At 39.8% G+C, this 21,874-nt stretch overlaps 1 protein-coding gene and 1 pseudogene across 1 annotated transcript; both read left to right on the top strand.

The window, feature by feature from the left end:
- Positions 1 to 247: 247 nt before the first annotated feature.
- LOC117473945 lies at positions 248 to 4,121 on the top strand (annotated as a pseudogene).
- A 13,030-nt stretch (positions 4,122 to 17,151) lies between these two features.
- Positions 17,152 to 17,607, top strand: LOC117473996 (translation machinery-associated protein 16-like). Its single transcript, XM_034119984.1, has one exon. The coding sequence runs from the start codon at positions 17,152 to 17,154 to the stop codon at positions 17,605 to 17,607; it is 456 nt and encodes a 151-aa protein (XP_033975875.1).
- The last annotated feature ends 4,267 nt before the right edge of the window (positions 17,608 to 21,874 follow it).

Genomic DNA, 21,874 nt, shown 5'->3' on the forward strand with positions numbered 1-21,874 from the left:
TATTGTTATTGCACAGATTACAGGTACTGAGACAACGAAATGCAGTTTAGCTTCTAACCAGGAGTGCATAAAGCAGTAAAGTGAAAATTAATGTACACAATCTACAGAATAAAATATAGAATGAATTGAATGATGAATAAACAGTGAGGGGTATGAATACACTATATACACAGTATTTACACTATGAACATCCAATCTCAGTATAAGGTTACTGCAGGACAGTGAAGGTTTTGCACTTTATGAATTTACGTTTGTGTTGCTCATGAGTAATTCTGTCATAATACCATGTGTAATATGATGGCAATCTCAAGAGCAACGCAAATGATGGTATCCTCCGCGAAACAGGGTCTTGAAACCAAAACAAATTCCTGTACCCCATGGTACTTTTTAGTTTTCGCCAAAACTATTCCTCAGGCTTAACAGGTTAAAAGTCCCCCTTTTGTCCACAACACACGGTGCAAACAAATACAATCCTCCTGCTGGAAGATGTCCAGAGAGACACTCAGTGTTACGTAACATTTCCTTGTTGGGAATTTTTCCGCCTCTGCCTCGTACAACCCGCAGCCAAATAACATGAGACGGACCATGCCTGCAGGAGCAAACTGAGTTTACAGAGGGTCCTTTTAAACATTTTCATCATGATTTTTCAAGCCCTTTTTGAGTGTATGGACTTCACTAGTTGGCTGTTGATCAGTTTTATAGTGTTACTCCTGACAGATGTGATCAGAAACTGGAGACCAAACAGCTTTCCCCCTGGACCCTGGGCTGCGACTTTTCTAGGAAATGTCTTGATAGGACTTGACTTCAAAGCAATGGAGAAGGTAAGGTGAACAGATTAGAGGACACAAGTTGATCTTTAATATCATACAGGCAATGTGTCTTTCATAAATAAGCCTTTGCAACACTATAGGCTGGAAATAACAATAAATAAACAATAAAAGCTTGCAACTAAAAAAATGCTTTTGTTTTTGAATGCAGCTCTCTCAGGAGTATGGTCCAGTGTTCAGCTTGAGGATAGGCAGCCAGAGGATGGTGTTTGTTTCTGGGTACAAGATGGTCAAAGAGGCTCTTGTTATCCAGCTGGACAGCTTTATTGATAGACCTATTATTCCTCTTTTCCATGCTGTCTTTAAGGGGATTGGTGAGTATACCTGAACGAGAGTGAGAAAGCCTGAATATTTAATGGTGCAAAAGTATTGCAGTAGTGGTTTGCCTTCTCCAGGGCAGAACTTAATCTCTTTACGCAGTATCGATAGATTTAACCAAAAGTCATAGCCCAGTAAGTCAACTCACATGGGACAAAGTCTGTGGTCCATGCAGAATAGACTCTCCCCTCTGTGCAACAACAACACTGCACAACACCAGATTAGGGAGTGAAAGAAAGTGTTTCTTTTCAAGAAAGGTGCTCAGAAGTGATATCTAAAATCTGTAAAGGCAGTGAATTGCCTGTTTGCTTTGTTAATTTGCTACAACTGTCCCACAGGTATAGCTTTGAGCAATGGGTACTTGTGGAAAAAGCAAAGGAAGTTTGCCAACACTCACCTGCGTTACTTTGGAGAGGGCCAGAAGTCCCTGGAAAAATACATTGAGGTGGAAAACACCTACATCTGTGAAGCTTTCAAAGAGGAACAAGGCAAGTAGAGATTGCTATGTGGAGTGATTTTATATCCTAACATGATATATCATTACTTTAATTCAACATATTCCCAGGAAGGCCATTTAACCCCCATAACATCATAACGAATGGAGTGTGTAACATCATCTCGTCTGTGCTCTTCGGACATCGCTTTGAGTACAGCGATCAAAGCTTCCGCAGGATTCTGGACTTGGACAATGAGGCTATTAGGTTAGCTGGCTTACCTCAGACTCAGGTAATTTCTCATCTACTTTAACTAAACTGTGCTGTAGACCTATAACTAATCTGAGAGTTTGTCCCATCAACAGCTGTATGATGCCTTCCCTGGTGTGCTGAAGTACCTGCCAGGACCTCACCAGACTGTGTTAAAGAACTACTCGGAGATCTTGGCTTTCCTGAGATCAGAAGTAGTGAAGCACCAGGAAGAGTGGAACCCAGAGGACCCTCGTGATTTTATCGATGTTTACCTGGGAGAGATGGAGAAGGTAAGATATTTGCACATATTTAGTATAGTCTGATACAGTATTACATAAACATGAATATAAAAAAGTATTCCATGATGTTTTCTGATAGAGTATCAGATAGAAGACAAATCTGTTTTTTGGCAACAGCTGAAATTAAATTGGCCAGACTTCTTTCTGAGGATTGATAGGACTGCACAGCATCCTTAGTTTAGAGCGTTCTTTAGTATTCAGATTTGAGTATTCACAAGCCGTGTAATAACATCAATGTAATGTTGTTGACACTTTGCCAGAAAAAGGAGGATCCCCAGGCTGGCTTCAACATTGAAAGCCTGCTGATTTGCACACTGGACCTGATAGAGGCCGGTACAGAAACATCAGCCACCACTTTACGCTGGGCCCTGATGTACATGATGCACTACCCAGAGATACAGGGTTAGTATCTGTCTGAATCACATAGGCATTAGGGTATTCTCACAGAGATTACAGAGTTTTTTTGTGCTGTTTAAGGTTATAATGTCCAATGACTGCCTCCTCACTCAGAGAAAGTACAGAGATAGACTCAGTGATCGGACAGTCTCGACAGCCCACCATGGCCGACAAGCCCAACATGCCTTACACTGAAGCTGTCATCCATGAGTGTTCAAAGGATGGGAAATATCATTCCCCTTGGATTCCCAAAAATGGCCAGTAAAGACGCTACACTGGGAGGATACTCAATACCCAAAGTAAAGAACTATTTACCAGACTCGCCCATATATTATAGGTTGAGTTTTGTCCATTATTTTTACACAACGTGACATTTCATGCTTATTTATCCAGGGAACAACTATTACTACAATCCTTGCGACTGTGCTGTTTGATAAGAATGAGTGGGAAACTCCGGATACCTTCAATCCGGAGCATTTCTTGGATTCGGAGGGGAAATTTCGCAGAAGAGACGCCTTCTTACCGTTTTCAGCAGGTTTGCTTGATATTCCTCTACTAGCTTACAGACAAATTGCTACCAACATATTTCCTGCTATCAAGATTAGAGTTTAAAATCTGTTGCCTATTGTTTCCCGACAGGTAAACGTGTGTGTTTAGGGGAGCACCTGGCCAGAATGGAGCTGTTCCTTATGTTCACTGTTCTCCTCCAGCACTTCACCATCTCCCCTGTTCCTGGAGAGATGCCCAGCTTGGACGGTGTGCTGGGTTTCACCAATTCCCCCCAGCAGTTCAGGATGCTAGCTGTGCCTCGCTGATTTGCTCCTATTCCACCTCAGGGTCACAAAACAGTCTTAAGTCCACGTTCGCTGCCAAAAAAACTAAATCAGACCACATTTCTGACTCAAAACTTAAAACTAGTTTGACATGAAATAAATCAATATATACTTTTTAGTTTTAAAGCCATTCACTCCCATCATCACCCACAGAGATCATTTCACACATTTATACATGCACGTACTCATGTGTATACTCACACATTTAGTAGCTTTGTAGGACTTTAAGATAAAAAATAACCGATTGCTAATGTAACAGGTAAATTACACATGCTAGGTTTGCTAGTATTATTTTCACTTAGCATGAAGATCTTTTAACTAATTAACTAACAATCTACTGTTTCACAATACTTGCCTGATACAGTTTTGATTTATCACTACACTGACAAGCTTTTTATCTACTTGAACTTAGATAATTTAACGACATGGTCATTATGACATTCATAACCTGTCTATTAAGTGCATAACGTTATGCAACACAATATTGCAAATATTTTCCTGCAGCAACAGGAGATCAGATGTATTATATTTTCCTATATCCATTAGCTGGTTAAGTATTAGTTAAGCATGATTTTTTGACAAAATAAATCATAGAACCTATACACACAACTTCACTCACATGCCAAATTGAGTAAGATAACATTTCTAAATAAATGCCTACATACATTAACATGCTTTTAATTTGGTATACATAAACTTGTGAAATTATACTTAAAAATCTGTAAAATGTTTTATTCTGTTCAATAAAGGATTTTAGTTGTACCCAAGAGTTTGCCTTTTACATAGTTTTAAAACATTAAGAGAAGTCAGGATTTTGTTGGAAATGGTTGTGTGGGGTCAGCTTAAATAACTTGACCCAAAGCCGGTTTGTTTGCAAAATATTGTAAGAAGTGTAACGTATCTCCTTATCTTTAGAATCATTGACAAACTTTCAGGAATCCATTGAAATCAATTAATGTTTCATGTGGAACCTACTTGAGCAGGTCTCCCTTGAAAAAGAGATCAATGATCTCAATGGGATACACCTGCAAGGTTTGAAATTCAATTAAATGAAATTGTTCTTTTGAAATCATGTATTTATCTGAATTCATCTGAACTCAAAGAGTCTTATCTGCCCAATGCATATGATGATTCAATTCAACACAGTACAGTATAGCACAGTACATTTATCTGAGACGACACTTTCTCTGATGGTCTGCTTTCAGTCTACAAGTCTTAAATTGTGTAGAGGAATGTTGGAACCTATTTCCACTCATTTACATTCAACTGTATAGTCGATCGGTATAAGACCTTTATCCCAACTGCACTCTATATTTAAGCTTGACTCTATTCAGTGGCGTTTTTATATGTACAAAAGTGGTGGGGCACAAAAAACTTAGATGTCTATATATAAGCTTCTGCAGTGACGTGCAGTGAGGTTCATGGCTGGTGAGGCACTGGCACTGACTCTTCAGGTTTACAAATCTTATATTTTGACCTAAACCAAAATATAATATTATTTTCAAAAGCTTTTTTTGTCTGATGCTTCGATTAATTTTAAACAGACAGTTCAACAAAAGGATACCCAAAAAATGTAATTTGATCATTTAAATATTGAATTGTTCTCTCTAAGTAAGATCCCATTTTCAAAAAATTGCGGTCTTACCTTGACTTGAAGATGAAGTCCATTTGACTATCCTTCTGGACAAAAAATTCTATAACTTTTTTGTAAAAGTCCTCCTTATCTTCTTGTAGTTTCAAAAGTCTATCATAAATCTAATCGATAGATTTATGATTCGAAAATTATAAAAGTAGGGTAGACATGTGGATATTATCCGGCTGAACAAAACGTGCATTTATCTAACAGGTACGTTTCCCACAGATCTTATTTCAAGCTATTTTCTAAAATCCTATAGAGAAACCTCAGCCTCATCCCAATACCCCTCCTCGACTCCTCTCTTCCCCTCCTCCGGGACTTGACCCGGAAATCGATCAAGCCACGCCATTTTGAAGGACGTCCCAATAGCTGAAATGCACACGGAGGAGTCGAGGAGGGGTGAGGGAGGAGGGGTGCGGGAGGAGACGAAAGGGAGGATACACGAGAGCAGACTACGCGGAAGTGTTTTCACTACTCGCGTATAAAAGCCCCGCCCCCACCTTCACAGCTGGTCGATTTCAACACAGGAAAACGGAGAACTGGAAGAATGAGTGGAAAAGCGTCACATAAATGTATAAGTGCTCACAGCTCCGTGGGAATTATTATGTGCAATTCATTTCTTAAGGTTATACTAACAATTGAAGTCATGTTTAATGATCTTGAACGTCACTAAAACATAGCTATTAAGAAAGCTATTTCATAAATGGCTAGATCTTGATAAATAAAAATTATTTGTTTTGTTTTGTGTTAAGATATTCAGGAGTTAAATTATTTAAAATTCATAGTCCTGAATGTGGGTTTGTGGTGAATGTGGGGATCTACAGGACACACATGTTCAGAGTAAAGGCTTTCACATTATTATAATTATAATTTTATTGAAATGTACATTTTACACCAAAACGGAACACAAAAACAGGACCAACCATCATACATTGAATTCCTTGACTAAAAAGAGACAGATTCATCATTTAAATACATATTTAACAATAAATGGGCCGGTTCTAAAGGGTTATTCAGTTAAACCCAATGAGAGGGGATACAGCTGTGCACATGTCATCATTAACAGACGTCGTTTAAGAGTGACGTTTGAGTGAACGAAGACATCCCAATTAATACCTGAGGACTCCTCTGTCCTCGCGTCACCTCCTCGTGTCTCTCGCTCGCATCTTACGGAGGCGGAGCTAAGACGCAAGGAAGGGACGCGAGTGAGGGAAAGGAGGAGTCGAGGAGGGGTATTGAGACGAGGCTAGGATTGCTTTTTTGCAGCTTACTTCCTGGTTTTAGGACGCGTCACTGCAGCTCTCGTCTCCTCTTACTATACATCCATGCTCTTCACACACCACACTTTTCGCGGCACACGTACTTACAGCCAATCAGCTCTGAATGATGTGAGATGACGTATGGTGGGGATGGCAGCTCTGTGCCCCTATGGTGTTTTTTTTTTTGCCACACACATTACATTGAAAAATACTCTGAGCATGCGCAGTGTAGTTTTTACAGTCACCGTTCACTTTGACAGTGAAAGGGTGGGGCATGATCAGGTTTTGTCCCACATGGCTCAAAACGGCACTGTAGACACTAATTAGAAGAACACAGACTAAAACAGCAATGTACAGACGAATCAGATGATTAAACATGACCTTAAAATATATTTTATATATTTTTTAATTTCTTTTTTTGCATCTCTTTCCATTTTTTGTAATCATTATGTGTAATACTTTCTGCTGACACTAGGTGGGGCTGTGCCCCACCTGCCCCTAATGACCAGTCGCCACTGCACAGTAGCCTAGCCTAGTATGAACAGTGTGTTGTATGAATATGCTAAGATATATAAAGTATGACAACGGTAAGCAGTGCAAGTATAGTATACAAATATATAGATATTAATTTAATGATGATAAACATTGTGGAACAATGATGAAAAATGTGAATGGAAGTGGCGACGTAAAACTGACACAAAACAACAACACACTTTTGCCGAGCCAATGGAGAGTTTCATCCCCAGCACGGGGTAAAACCCACCAATGAGCGCTCAGCTCGAGATACCAGCAAGTCGTTTCCCATCAAGCATTTCGCTTCCGCAGCCCGTGGAGAGAAACTGCGCCGCCTCGCCGCGCCTCGCTCTCAAGTCTGCGGGCGTCTTTGTCCCGCGATATTTCAACGTCTCATGTAGGCGAGCCTCCAGAGCAAGTCGGACAAAATGACTAACCATCATGCAACGCACTAGCAAGACGTTGATCGCAATTGCGCAGGTCTGCGCAGGTCTCGCTTGTCTCAAACAAGCCTTATGTTGGTGCCGCTGCAGCGTGTCTGTTAGGCCCCGCCCCCCGCACACAGAGAGAGAGTTAGGCCCCGCCCCCCGCACACAGGGAGACACAGGGAGATTGCTCTTCTGGAGTGAAGAGAGCGGAAATAATGATATTGCAAGTTAGAAATGTAAAATGCATTTTGACAGACAAGATTGGGGGGAAATACCCTGCATTTTGAATGTCCGATAGTCCACCATTAACACCTTAGTCCCATCTCGTCTCGTCAACGAAAACTAAATATACATTTCATCATAGTTTTCGTTATCAAGAATCTATTTTTAGCTCGTCATCGTCTCGTCTTAGTCATGTAAAAAAGGTCGTTGACGAAAAATGTTCGTTATAGTTTTCGTTGACGAAATTAACACTGCTCTGAGGGGAGGCTCACCTTCCCACACTTTGAAAACCCCTGGTCTATACGATAAAGAACTTTAACGGATACAACTGAAATCGTCTCCGTGTGGAGGGTCAAATTACACTTAAGACATATACAACTGCAACGAAAGTAACAAACACAATGCAATATCCTTTTCAATTTCAAAGAACACAAATTGGGTTGTATACATTAACAAATAACTATAAAACAACAATACTGTAGAACAGGGGTAGCCAACACGGTGCCCGCGGGCACTTGGTCGCCCGCAGGGGCAACGTGAGTCGCCCGCGGGGCATGTTCTAAAAATAGCTCGCCAAGCAAATCCAAAATGTATAAAATACACAAAACAAAAAAGGAAATGTAATTAAAAGAATCTACCCTATGCATAAACGAAACCTAAATCATAGCGAACTCTATCTACTTACTACAACTCTATATCTATCTAACACCCCTCCTCCCCCCACCCCTACAATGAATATCGACCAATCACGTTCTTGCTTGATTTGCGGGACAAGCGTTGCAGTCAGGAAGAAAAGCAATGTGGGCCACATGTGTTGTATAGGCTGGCATGATAGGCTGTTCAATGGGGCTGATGTGTTGTGTAGATTCTGCCAGAAGGAAAATCAGCGGGGAGGTGCCACATAGGGCAGAGTTTTACTCTGTGTGTTGCAACTTGCATATATATTTATTCCACTTGACGCACACACACGCATGGCGTAATTTCCACCTGGGACAGGGGGGAAATGTCCCCCGCTCTTTTCGAAATCCCGTTTGTGTCCCCCCCACTTTACAAATATGTTTATTTTATTTTTTTAACGCAAGCCGTCATCGCCACGGAGGAGCACACAGCCTCTGTGAGCGAGCGAGACAGAGGGAGAGAGAGAGAGAGAGAGAGAGGAGAGAGAGAGAGAGAGAGAGAGAGAGAGAGAGAGAGAGAGAGAGAGAGAGAGAGAGAGAGAGAGAGAGAGAGAGAGAGAGAGAGAGAGAGAGAGAGAGCATACCTTTTTCTATTTAATATAGATAAAGTAAGAAATCATTCCAATGTGTATAGGACAGTAAAAAAAACAAAAAACAGTTTGAAAGGAGAGTGATTAGTAAAATAAGCATAAATAAAAAGAAAGAAACTAACATAAGATAAGAATAAACCAGTTTAAATGACTTGTTATTGGTTGTGATCATATTCTAAAGATGTTTGGATTATTGAAAAGTATACAGCTCCCTTTCATCTGAGTGTTGAGAGCTGTATCCATACATTCACCAGATTGATGCATTTCATTTCAACATTAAAAATAATCTTCCCGGGGGTGCATGCCCCCCGACCCCCCTAGAGGATGTGAGGTCCCCCCTGGAGGAGGTGAGGACCCCCCTGGAGGAGGTTAGGACCCACCTAGAGGAGGTGAGGTCCCCCCTGGAGGAGGTGTGGACCCCCCTAGAGGAGGTGAGGCCCGTCCACCCCCAAATAAAGCAGGTTAAAATAATTAAATTGCATACATAAACACTGAAAACGGGTCCCACAGACCCAAACAGCACACAAAGGTTAAAGGTCAGCATATCATAATGTTAAAATGTGCTAAATATATACACTGCAAAAAAAAGAAAGAAAAGAGGAGTAAAAGTAGCCCCCGATTTGTTTTATTTTTTAAAAGTAGCCCTCACCCTAAAAAAGGTTGGTGACCCCTGCTGTAGAATAACAAAATGAATGCCGCGAATAAACCGAAATACACGTGTTGAAGCGGTTCGCTGCTGACTACGCCCCCCCCCCCCCCCCCCCCCACCAGAAAAATGGTATTCGGGACAGCCCTAGATTTCACGCTTTGTAGTGGTGCAATAAATGGTAATTTTCTACTGTTGCCCCCCCTGAAAACCAAAAAAACAAGAATTACACGCCCAGAATTAGCAAACAACCGACCTTGTCATTGAGTTTAAACTCACTGATGGCTTTAAAAAGTGTTAATTATATGCTAATTCTTCATCAGTTGTTCTTATCAATGATAGAAAAGGTGAAGTGCATAATATATTTATTACGGTCTATTAGATTGCCATATCAGCAAGTGGTACCAACGTATGGACTTCTAAAGAAACACTGAGTGCAACTGTTCACACGTTGGTTTCCTGCAGAACATGCTGAGATGTCTGGATATAAATGGTAAATTGATTTTCTTGAATGTTCGTTTGAAATATAACTGTATCATTATGGAAAAAAAACGTATGTCATTGTTGGTCCGTGTCATAGAGGCTGGAGGTGCAACAGACGACAGTAGCATACTGGGGGCTATAGCAGCACTCCATGCAGAGCTGACGCTAGTCAAGTCGGAGATTTGCCGTAAAATAGAGACTGAGATTTCAGAGGTAACTACTACACTGAGAGGAGAGATAACGGCTCTAAAAGCCGAAAATGACGCAGCGATAACAACACTAACATCCCAGATAGACTCACAAAACCAAACGTTAAAGGAGCTAACCGAAGCGGCTAACGGCTCATCAGATATAGTGCAGGAGCTGGAAAGTAAGGTAAAGACACTTTGTGGGCAAGTGGAAACTCTCTCCTGCCTCGACTTGGAAGGCCGTTCGAAGAGGCAGAACCTGAGAGTGGCCGGAGGAAAAGAACGGAAAGAAAATGGACAGAGAACAAGGCTTTTTGTGGCAGAATTGCTGAAGGAGACGCTAGGCTTGGAAAAAGCACCCGAAATAGACAGAGCCCATAGAGCCCTACGGAGACGCGCTGGGGACAACGAACCGCCGAGACACCTGATTGCTAGGGTACACTACTGTCATGCTTTTGAAGACATCATGAAGAAGGTGATGTCTACCAGAGATCTGACATTCCAGGGTCAGCGGATACAGATCTTCAGGGACCTCCCGACTGAAGTCGTTAAACGCCGAGCTGCGTTCACCCCAACCAGGAAGATACTACGCGACAAGCCTGGAGTCAGATTCGGGCTACTATATCCAGCCAAGCTACGAGTGTCCCACAATGGCTCAGAGAGGTTCTTTACGGATCCGGAGGAGGCTCTGCAATACGCGGAACGTCTTTTTGGGTCTGCAGATGAGGAGTAAAATGAGTGCAAAATTAAAAGACTTTAAACTTTGATTTTCCAGAGACTGACCGAAAATAAGTCCTAACGTGAGTTTCGTATAAGTGAACTAAATGTGTGGCTCTTGTTAACGGGTGTTGTTTATACAGGTTTTCAATACATGTACTCAGGGGTTTTATTATTAACCAAAGTTCTGCCCTCTTCTGTTCGTGGGCCTAGGTCTATACTTGCCTAATACTGCTCTTACTGATCTGATAAATATGAGGAGGCTTGCACTAGGTGGAAACCATGTTAAATATACCTCTGTTTTTGTTGTTGTTGTTAGTGTTGTTGTTGTTTCTCCCTGAGCCCTCAGTCTCATTATATTAGATGATTACACAATTATACACTCCTATAGTGACTTAACAAAGAAAAAAGTACAATCAATCTGAATAGCCTATTTCTTAATGATTTTTTTCGTTTTATACTGGGGCAAGGCTCAGTCCCATAAAGTGCTGAGCTTATCTGAACACCAGAGGCCTGTACTACGAAGCCGGTTCAACATAACCTGGATATGTTTGAGTTAGCCGGTTGGCCTAATCCAAAACATACGCGCTCTCGCTAAGCGGTCCTACGACGCTGGTTATCAAGTGGATCACTCAAGCCAGCCGTGTCCTATCTAGTTAGGTGCGCGTTCACATGAAAGGGGTGGGGTTTGGAGCATTCGACCAATCACAAACATGGACAAGCGCACTGACAGCGCAGCGTCATACTTCCTGAATGAAAAGTGAACTTTAATATTAGTCAAATATGAAGAAGTTAAACTTTAAACATCCATGACTTAAACACTTTATCCAGGATAAAAGCCACATAGCTGCACCTGCAAGGTGAATACAGCTGGTAACAGAGAAAGTGTTTGAATGCGTACATTAACAGGTTTATGAAATCACTGCTGCCCCGTCTAAGACACGAGTGGATCTGACTTTAATTACATTTGACTCGAGTGTTTCGTCAACTTAATGTGTTGCTTAAAATAATACTTCTGCATACAGTATGTGACACTGTGAGTGTTGCACGGCCAGATACGGCTCAAGAAGCTGACTCAGATAAGGAAATATATGATACATTATGATGTGATATGATATGAATGATAATGGGACACATCTACGTCTGCACTCACAGTGCCGCGGACTGTACGTAATGTTACTTTGATCTGGTTACTTATGTTGTGGCAGATATTTAAGTAAGCTTTCTTAACGCTAATGTTATAATAGTCAGATTGCTCTGAAGATGGGAGGTGATATTCTATTAATTTTCACGTTCACACAGTCAGTTGATTTTGGCCGGCCGTCTTTCCTGCAACGGCAGTTTTTCTGTATTTCCTCTATCCTGTAATATGACTTGATAGCTTTAAACTGCGCACACTGAGCTCTGATTGGTCAGCAGGCGGTGCTTTCACTGAGTTGATCTCTTAGCCTGCAACCTAAACTGCTCCGGAGGAGGTTAGCCGCTCAGCATAAGTTACTATGGAGATCTACTGTAGCCCGCTAAAAAGAGAACCAGCGTCGTAGGATGTGATATGTTTCTGTTTTGGTTTGTATTTTCACTTCTTTTTTATTTCCTATTTATTTTTCATTTTTACGGGGGCAGATTTGAGGCTGGGTTCGGGTGGGGAGCAGTGCCACTGCGGTTATATCACTGGAGGGAGATGTGGAGATTGCATCAAAAGACACAATCTAGGGGACCCTTTTTTGCCTTATGGCTGTGACAACAGATAAAATAAGTGGTGATATAGGGAAAGGAGAGGATTTAACTTTTTGCACATGGAAAGTGAACGCGATCAATGAACCAGTAAAACGGGGTAATATTTTCATTTAATCGTTTATTTGAATAGGGACAATGCACATTAATGAACACTTAAGACAAATAATGCTTCAAGTGTAAATATGCCGGCTTTGAGCTCATTTCCATCCGTAGTCCCTGACATACAACATATAAGAACATGACATTTGACAAAAAATAAATACAGCTCTCTCTCTCTCTGCTCCGGATCATCTGATTGCTGCACGGTGCAGCTCAGCGTCTCTCTCTCTCCCTCTCTCTTTCTACACACAGTGGACCCGCTGCCCGTTTAACAGCATAATCTTTGTCAAACTTTCTTATGTTCTTTCTCTAACACGTAATGAAGGTTATTAAGTGTTTTAGCTCCTACATTGTTAATATTGACGCCATTTCCTTTATGAAGTAAAGCAGCCTCCCTGTCTGTGTCCTCGCGCTGTCCTCACATCCCCCGACCCCCAGACTCGGAGGAGCACAGGGATGTCAGTATTGTTTATGAAGCAGGGTATAGAAAATACATTATTGAAATGAAAATACTATTTATTTACTTTTACAAACAGTGAGCAGCTGGGCAGCTGCAGCATGTGTATTGCAGGACATGTGTAAACATGCAAGCGTCTTTGAGTTGTAGAAAAGCGCTAGGCCTATAGGCTATAAATATAATGTATTGTAGTGATCACTAATTTACTCATGTACATAATTCACTCATGGAACTACAGGTGGGGGGGTATTGTTTCCGCACGGACATATGTGTTGCCGATTGTATTTATTGTGTGGACTCCTGGCTTCTTCCTCTTCTCTTCCCAGGCTGCGACCCGACAACATCATGTCTATTTCTGTTGCTCATTAAAGTAACCATTTGCACCTTCGATGCACCGCCTCCGACTCCTATCTCTCGGCACTACAGTATTATTATTATTATTATTATTATTATTAGGCCTATGTGTTGGACATGTGTGGTTGGACTCTGTCTCACAGGCAGGTTGCAGTGTAACATCAGAGGAGACTGGGCCAATTGTACATTCTAAAACTGCACCACATAGAACTAACTAAACAATGCAGAGATTATTTTTATATAATTGTATTCAATAACCGTAAGAAATTAAACAGTATGAAGTGATTTGTAAATAGGAATACAGATTTGACTTAAAGTTTTCATAAATATATTTTTCTCCCAGTTTGTCATGGGACTTATTTTTACCCTCTCAAAGAACCGGAATCGAGAACCGAAAATAACCGGAATCGAAAAGCAGAACCGGAATCGTTCAAATCCAAACTATACCCAACCCTATGTGTGGTGCAGTAAAATCTTACCGCTCACTTACGTTAGCGGTGTCGTAAAAAACGTGGGAAAATGTAAAATACGTTGGCGAAGAAGAAGATTCCAGTGGCCCCAATTTTTGTCCATTCTGGGCAAGTGAACAATGTATTCGGACAAGTAAATTGCCAAACTCACTTGTCCATGGACAAGTACTCTCTAAAAACGTTTTCTCACACTGCATAAAGACATAATATTCCTGTAATTGTTCAACTCAAAATTCCTGGGTAACTGGACTGACCACTGTAACTATTGGAATTTGACTATTAACACATGTAAAAGGATGACTCGGAATCAGCTGGTGAAAGTAACATTTGTTTATTAGAAAAGGGGAGCTGGGAGTGGAGGTTGGTTATGGCAGCAGTGGGAAACAGTTGTTCCAGGGTGGAGAGGCCTGGCTGGTCTTGGGAGTGTGGAAGGCCTTGTATTCCTCCTGGGAGAGACACAAAAATGAGTGTGAGGCAAAAGCAGGCAAAGTTGTCAAAGAATAAATATGCTTGCAAAAAGCTAGAGCGGCACGCAACAAACCATTCACGGCAACAATCCGGCAGGGAATGAGTGCAGGCTGCAGGCTTTCATAGTGTGGCTGATGAGCAGGTTGCAGGTGTGGTTGATTGGAGATTGCTCCCAGCCGTGTAGAGCAGACCAGCAGGCAGTGGGGGGGGGGAGACACACAGTAGAAACAAACACATACAAACACTAACAGGGGTTTAAGGGACGGGCAGTGATAGTCGGTCCGTTCTTCTATGTCTGTCTTTGGTTTTCTAAGTGTTATTCGATCCATATGACAATAGAGATATGTGCATAAACAACAAAAACATTTGGGGTATAATGTTCGAACAATGTTATCACCAAACATTTTAAGAATGTTTTTAGAGAACGTTGTCCTACCTTTCAGAAGTACATTCTAGGAACCAAAATAAAACTTCTCGATGAAACCATCCCTAGAACAATGAATGGTAACATTCTCAGAATGTTTTTAGAACCAACAATGTCTAGCTGGGAACTCAGACATGCCTACGCAAACATGCAATATCATGAATTACATGCTTTTTTTAAAAGGAAAATGTGGTGACATCAGATTTTTTTTAAACATCCTTTTCAAACAAATGCAACAAGTTTGTATTTTAAAGCGCACTACAAATAAATCTGACGTTGACCATGACTGTGTTAATATTTCGCATCACAGGAATGTTTTATAAAAAAAGAATAACATCCTGAAAACATTATCCAAATGTTGCTTTCAAAATGTTCTTCTTTGGTTATCATGTAACATTGAGGGAATGTTTTATAAAGAACATCTTTAATGTGTTACCCAACAACGTCCAAAACACATCCTTAGAATGTTGCAGGCAAAACGTTCCACCTTTGTTAACATATCACATTAAAGGAACATTTTATAAAAAAACTTTCTGTCATCTCAGGCCTCAATAACATCCTCAAAACATCCTCTGAATGTTGCAGTTAAAACGTTATGTCTTAGTTAACCTTAAACCTTATAGGAACATTACTTGAAAAAATAAAAATCCTAAAAAGGTTCTTTGAACATCAGATGAAAACGTTTCTTTAAAACCTTATTAGAACCTGTAGGTAATGCAATAACGATTTTTATCCAATATGCATAAACAGCGGACACTGTTTATACGCAGCCCTCACAAACCACACACGGCCAGATAGCTTATCTAACAGTTAGAACCTACATACGATACACAACCTTTATAGTCAGAAAAAAGTGTGATTATTTTCGGATATTTTACACATATGATATTATGAATACTGTGGGCCTACATACCTTAGTGTGATTATAAGTGCATGTGAGTGAATATTGGCATGCATAAATTCGTTTTTATACGTCCTATTCATTGTCTCAATGCGCTCATACATCTTAAGAAAGTTATCACCAAAAATGTTAAGAATGTTTTTAGAGAACGTTATCCTACCTTTCAGAAGAACATTCTGGGAACCAAAATAAAACGTCCCGTTGAAAACGTTTTAAGAACAGTAGGGCATAATGTTCTAACAATGTTATCAAAAACATCTTAAGAAGGTTATCAGAAACATTTTAAGAAGGTTATCACCAAACATTTCAAGAATGTTTTTAAAGAACGTTATCCTACCTTTCAGAAGAACATTCTGGGAACCAAAATAAAACGTCTCGCTGAAAACATTCCTAGAACAACGAATTGTAACAAACATTTCTAGCTGGGAACTCACACATGCCACTGCAAACATGCAATATCTGCTTACAGCTTATCATGAATTACGTGCTTGTTTGTTTTTTTCAAAAGGAAAATATGGTGACATCAGATTTTTTTTATAACATTATTTTCAAACAAATGCAACAAGTTTGTTTTTTAAAGCGCTCTAGAAATAAATCTGACCATGACCGTGTTAATATTTGCCATAACAGGAACATTTTATAAAAAAAAGAATAACATCCTGAAAACATTTCACATTTTATAAAACACTTTCTGTCATCTCAGGCCTCAATAAAATCCTGAAAACATTTTCAGAATGTTGCTTGGAGAATGTTCTTCATTTGTTATCATGTAACATTAAAGGAACATTTTATAAAACACTTTCTGTCATCTCAGGCCTCAATAACATCCTGAAAACATTTTCTGAATGTTGCTTTGAGAATGTTCTTCTTTTGTTATCATGTAACATTGAGGGAACGTTTTATAAAGAACATCTTTAATGTGTTACCCAACAACGTCCAAAACACATCCTTAGAATGTTGCAGGCAAAACGTTCCACCTTTGTTAACATATCACATTAAAGGAACATTTTATAAAAACACTTTCTGTCATCTCAGGCCTCAATAACATCCTCAAAACATCCTCTGAATGTTGCAGTTAAAACGTTATGTCTTAGTTAACCTTAAACCTTATAGGAACATTATTTGAAAAAATAAACATCCTAAAAAGGTTCTTTGAACATCAGATGAAAACGTTTCTTTAAAACCTTATTAGAACCAATAGGTAACGTTAGCCAAAGTTGTGAGAACGTTCCCCGCTAGCTGGGATGCCTGTTAACAAACACAATATTCCTGTACAAGAAGATCTTGAAAAATGGCCTTACTTAAAGGATATCAAAATTCATAAAATTGACTCTGGTATTGACCTACTCATCGGGACAAATTCTCCTAAGGTATTGGAACCTTGGGAGCTGGTCAATAGCCAAGGAGAAGGACCGTATGCTATGAAGACCCTACTGGGGTGGGTCTTCTATGGTCCCCTAAGAGGAAGCAACGACAGCAGAGATTCTAACAGCAGCACCCACACGTGTTTTCAAACAGACAAAATGCCGAAGCCTCAGAAAGGAAAAGGAAAGGCTCCGGAGAAGGTTTGTCACCCGTACAGCCGGAAAGCTACTTACCTGGCACAAAAAGAAATCAGACTGAAAAAGGAAGAGAGACAGAATAAGGACAAAGCAACACGTCTGAGCTGCATCAGTGAGAAGCTGTTGTGGTTTCAGGAACATTTGGATCCAGAAAAGACGGCGTTCACCAAAAAGGATGCCTGTGACGTCGTTGATAGGTTTGAACCTGAACTTGAGCAGATTGAGCTGATGAACGGCATCAAAGGTCGACAGGGTCGTCTCCATGGCGTCAGGGAAGCTGTCGTCAAACAGACCATGGAGCGAGAGCGGAAGCAGTATGAGGTCGGGTTTGAGATCCCAAACATCATAAATGCAAAAAATCTGAAAACATTCACGGAGTGGACTAGTGACCTGAAGAAACCTCCGAATAACCAATAACAAAGATATGTCTACGCCAGGAAGCTGAGACATAAGTACCACAAAGACTGGTTACCCTTAAAATAAGGGAGAAGAGAATAAACTGAAAATTCTTTAAGAATTACTTACCAACACATAGAACACACAATTTTTATTTTATATAGCTCCATTATTATTTATTTATTGGTAATTGTTTTTTGTTTGTTTCATACTAAAGCCAATTAGGGGCCGGTGTGTAGGAGCCATTTTATGGGTGTTGTTGGTGTCTCAGTTTACATTATTTATATGTATAGTGCAATATTATTTTGAACACTTGGTGGCGGTGTTTAGCTGCACTGTAATGGCAAAGGATATAGGACATTGGAAGAATAAAATTGCCATTACAGACAGTTTATTGAGTGTTTGTTTTGTTGCTTTATGTATTCAGTGTGTTATTACCTGTTTACATTAAAACACTTTATTTTGATACTTTCTTTGTCTCTGCATTGTGCATTTGATTCCACGCCTTTGTACAGCCTTAACAGAATGTGCCCAGTTTCAAAGCTTGGATTACGGCATTGACTGATACTCTGCGTTTAGAAAGAATTCGATATATCCTAAAAGATAGACTGGGGGAATTCGAAAGGATGTGGGGTCCAATGGTTTCATTTATAAGGAGGACGGTCGACTGAAATGCATTGCACAAACAATCGTTTTGTAATGGCTTGGGTGGCACTGCTTGGGGAGGGAAGGGTGGGAGGATAATCTGGGCTCATCTGCACCCTTTAAGTTTATTTATTTATTTGTATTATATACATACTATTTTGTATGTTCTTTCCCGCTATGATTAGGTATGCTATTCCTGTCATGCTATGTTTTTTCTTTATTATTTCTTGTTGGCTGTTATGTATGTCTTCTATGTTGAAAAAAGGGAAGCATGATTTCCACCCCAAAGCAGTCTGTACTATTGCTTCTTCTCAATAAAAAATATTTGAATAATAATAAGAAATGTCCTTCAAACTATTATGTCAGTTTGAGATTATAATGAAGGTTTCTCTCAAAACATGCACACTTACAAATTACTGGGTTACTATTATTTTTGTGACGAAAGAACACAATAAACAGATCTGTGGAGTTGTGCAATTCAATCAGAAAACAATTACTTACAATTATTTTGACATCACATGAATGCACAGGATGTAAGCTTAATGTTACATAGCCTACCTATGCACTAGTGGGATGTAGACTCATTTTAATGCATTAATGAATAATATGAGACGGGACTCTGCTTGTAGTTTTTTCCCAAGGATGAAGATATTTTTGACAGCCTGTAAGTGGTGGTTTAAAAAAATCACTAAAAGGCTTTCCGGAAATACTTTGTTTTAGCACCTAGGGAGAAGTGAATCCATAATATGTGATTTTTAAAAAGGTTAAGTGGGTGACTCAATATCACAGTAGGAGACACTTAGAATGCTGCTGAACATTTATTTAATACTTGGGTTAAGGGTTGGACAGATCCCCGATTAGTGAGATTATTACACAAAGTGGTATTGACAAGTTGCACTAGAATATCTAGTATTATCTAGTAATATGCTATTTTTGTATATATATTTGTGCAGATCAAGCCCCTCCAAATGTTCGCATTCTTTTAAAAAATCACTTTGTTTACTATGACTATTGTAAAGCTTCCTTGGGTTTCATGAAAGGCGATATATAAATCCAAGTTATTATTATTATTAAATGATAACTTTATTCATTGTAATTCATTTATATAATAGTAGCTCATATGTGTATCAGGAAGATTTCTGCTCATGATCAAATATTCCTGCACATTCAAAAACATTGTGTTCTCTGAGAAGTCAAGGATAAGAAAAAAGGGTAACACTTTATATTAAGGTACACAAATTAACCATCAATAGTTGTTAATTAGCATGCATATTAGCAGTATATTGGCTCTTTATTAGTCATTATAAAAATCTTATTAATGCCTTATTAATGCCTTATTCTGCATGACCATATTCTACAAGTAATAAGCCATTAGTTGAGAGTTTTTCCTCAATAACCCTCTAATTAGTGCTGATTTGTTGCAAGTAAGGAAGTTGTTGTACATGTGTTTTGGTCTTAATATGCTCTGTGTCATGATCCTAGTGTTATGTCATGGTTTTAGTTTTGTCTGTCTTGTAATGGGTTTTATTTTTGCAATTCTGTTCTCCCTGTCTCTTGTCTTCCTTCCTGTGTTTTTCCTCCTGTGTCTGATTGTCTGATTGTGTTCACCTGTTGCCCTTGTGTTTCTGCCTCCCCTGCCCAGCTGTGTCTTGTCCTGTGATTACCCCTCTTTTTATTTAGTCTTGTCTTCCCCTGTGTACCTTGTCGGTTCATTATCTTTCCTGTCTCCCTCCATGTTGGTCACGGTCAGTTTTGGTGTTGTTGCTACCTTGTGCTACCTATTTTTATTTTTATTTTCATTATCTTTGCCTTTTATGCCTGTTTTTAAATGCCTTTTTTTAAATGTATTTATGCTGTATTTGTTTGCCTTGCCTAGCCTAGCCTAGCCTAGCCTAGCCTATGTGTTTCATGCCATGTTTTTGTTCATCAGCTTTTAAAATAAAGCTTGCTTTTTGTTTCTAGACCTTTTACCTTTTTTTGTAGTCTGCATTTGGGTCCTACCTTTTTTCACGCATTCTAACACTCTGCTCAATATGGGCCTAATAAGGCAGTAGTACCACAAGAATAGTAATTCTACCATAATAACACATATGGTCTATTCTTATTAGGGCGTTAACGCGTTAATAACGCGTTAACGCAAAAAAAAGTAACGTAATTATAAAAAAAAGTAATTATTTTAACGTGCGATTAACGCATGTGTATTTGTCCTCGGCCCGCTCCGTAGTTTCAGAGCCCAAAGGCTTGACGTTGTTGTTGTTAGTTGGATGGTGGGCAGGGGCGGATCTACGGGGGGGCAAGGGGGGACAGCTGCCCCCCTAACTTTTGTTTCCCTAAAACTGTACTAAAACAAACCTACATTATTTCCACAAGCTTCTCAAGCAACGAAACAAGCATTACATTAGTTAAAAGTGAATCATTTTAAATATCATTTTAGGCCCGTTAAAAACGCAGCTACGGCCCTGTATTAAACTGCGGAGCGGCGTTCACACAGACCGCGGCTCACAGAGCTGCAGAGAGACCGAGCTGTCCCAGCACCTAGGGTGGATCAGCTTCCCCTGGGAGCTTTCCCCTTCCACTAGTTTTGTTTTTACTAAGGACGAGAGCTTGAAACTAAATATTAATAAAACGCAGCCGTTTGAATCGATAGCGTTTAACAGACGGGCGCTGTTTGGGGCGTTACGTTACAAAATACTACACAGACAGCGCTAGCTGGGAGATCGATCACTTTGCTAAACTATGCGGTACTATTAAATCCACGTAAACTACACATCACAGCAATGAGGCCAGATCAATGAAACCAGGATACATCCTTTACCGTAAATCTGGATCTAAACACAGCTGCCTGTGTGCGTTTGATAAATACTTTCTGATGTTATATTTATGATATGCTACTTATTAGCTACATGGCCCTAACGTGTAAAGTTATACAAGCATTTGTACCAGTGCTTTTTAACACGCATTTTAAAAGTCTGCAGACTTGTCGAAGCATTAATTCATGGTTTTTACTAACCGGTATCAGTATGTTGCTACTTCGGCATCATTTTGAAACGTGTATTACAATTAAATCACGGTCAAATATGTTCATCTTGTTGTAGTTGTAGCCCCCTTGCCAGCGATTTTCTCTCTAGCTTAGCATACTCAGCCCTGTTTGTTGGCCCGGAAAGAACCTCGATTTTATGGGGCCAGAAAATCTGGAAATAGTACCCGCTAGCCGGTACTACGCTAAGTGGAAACGCAACCAAAAACGGGCCCCGAACGGCTCGGCACGCTTAAAGCGAGCTCCGCGCTGTAGTGGAAATGCGCCATAAGAGAGAGAGAGGTGGTTGTTGTATTGAGAATATTCAGGAGAATATTTGTCATTGTTCCAATGATAATAAACAAACATTTGCATAAAGCATATTTGTCCACTCATATGTTGATAAGAGTATTAAAATCTTGGAAAATATTCCTCTAAGGTGCATTTAGAACAGATAAAAAATGTGCGATTAATTTGCGATTAATCGCGATTAACTATGGACATCATGCGATTACATATTTTAATCGACTGACAGCCCTAATTCTTATGTAACAAGACATGAAACTATAAGTGTTAATTGTGTCTAAATAATTCAAAATTAGGTATTTATATCTAAGAATACGTTTT

This window comes from Trematomus bernacchii, unplaced genomic scaffold, assembly GCF_902827165.1.
Source record: "Trematomus bernacchii unplaced genomic scaffold, fTreBer1.1, whole genome shotgun sequence".
In the NCBI taxonomy this organism is placed as follows: domain Eukaryota; kingdom Metazoa; phylum Chordata; class Actinopteri; order Perciformes; family Nototheniidae; genus Trematomus; species Trematomus bernacchii.

Excerpts from the sequence above, each read along its gene's own strand:
- LOC117473996 (XM_034119984.1), top strand. The coding sequence starts at position 17,152 with ATGCCGAAGCCTCAGAAAGGAAAAGGAAAGGCTCCGGAGAAGGTTTGT.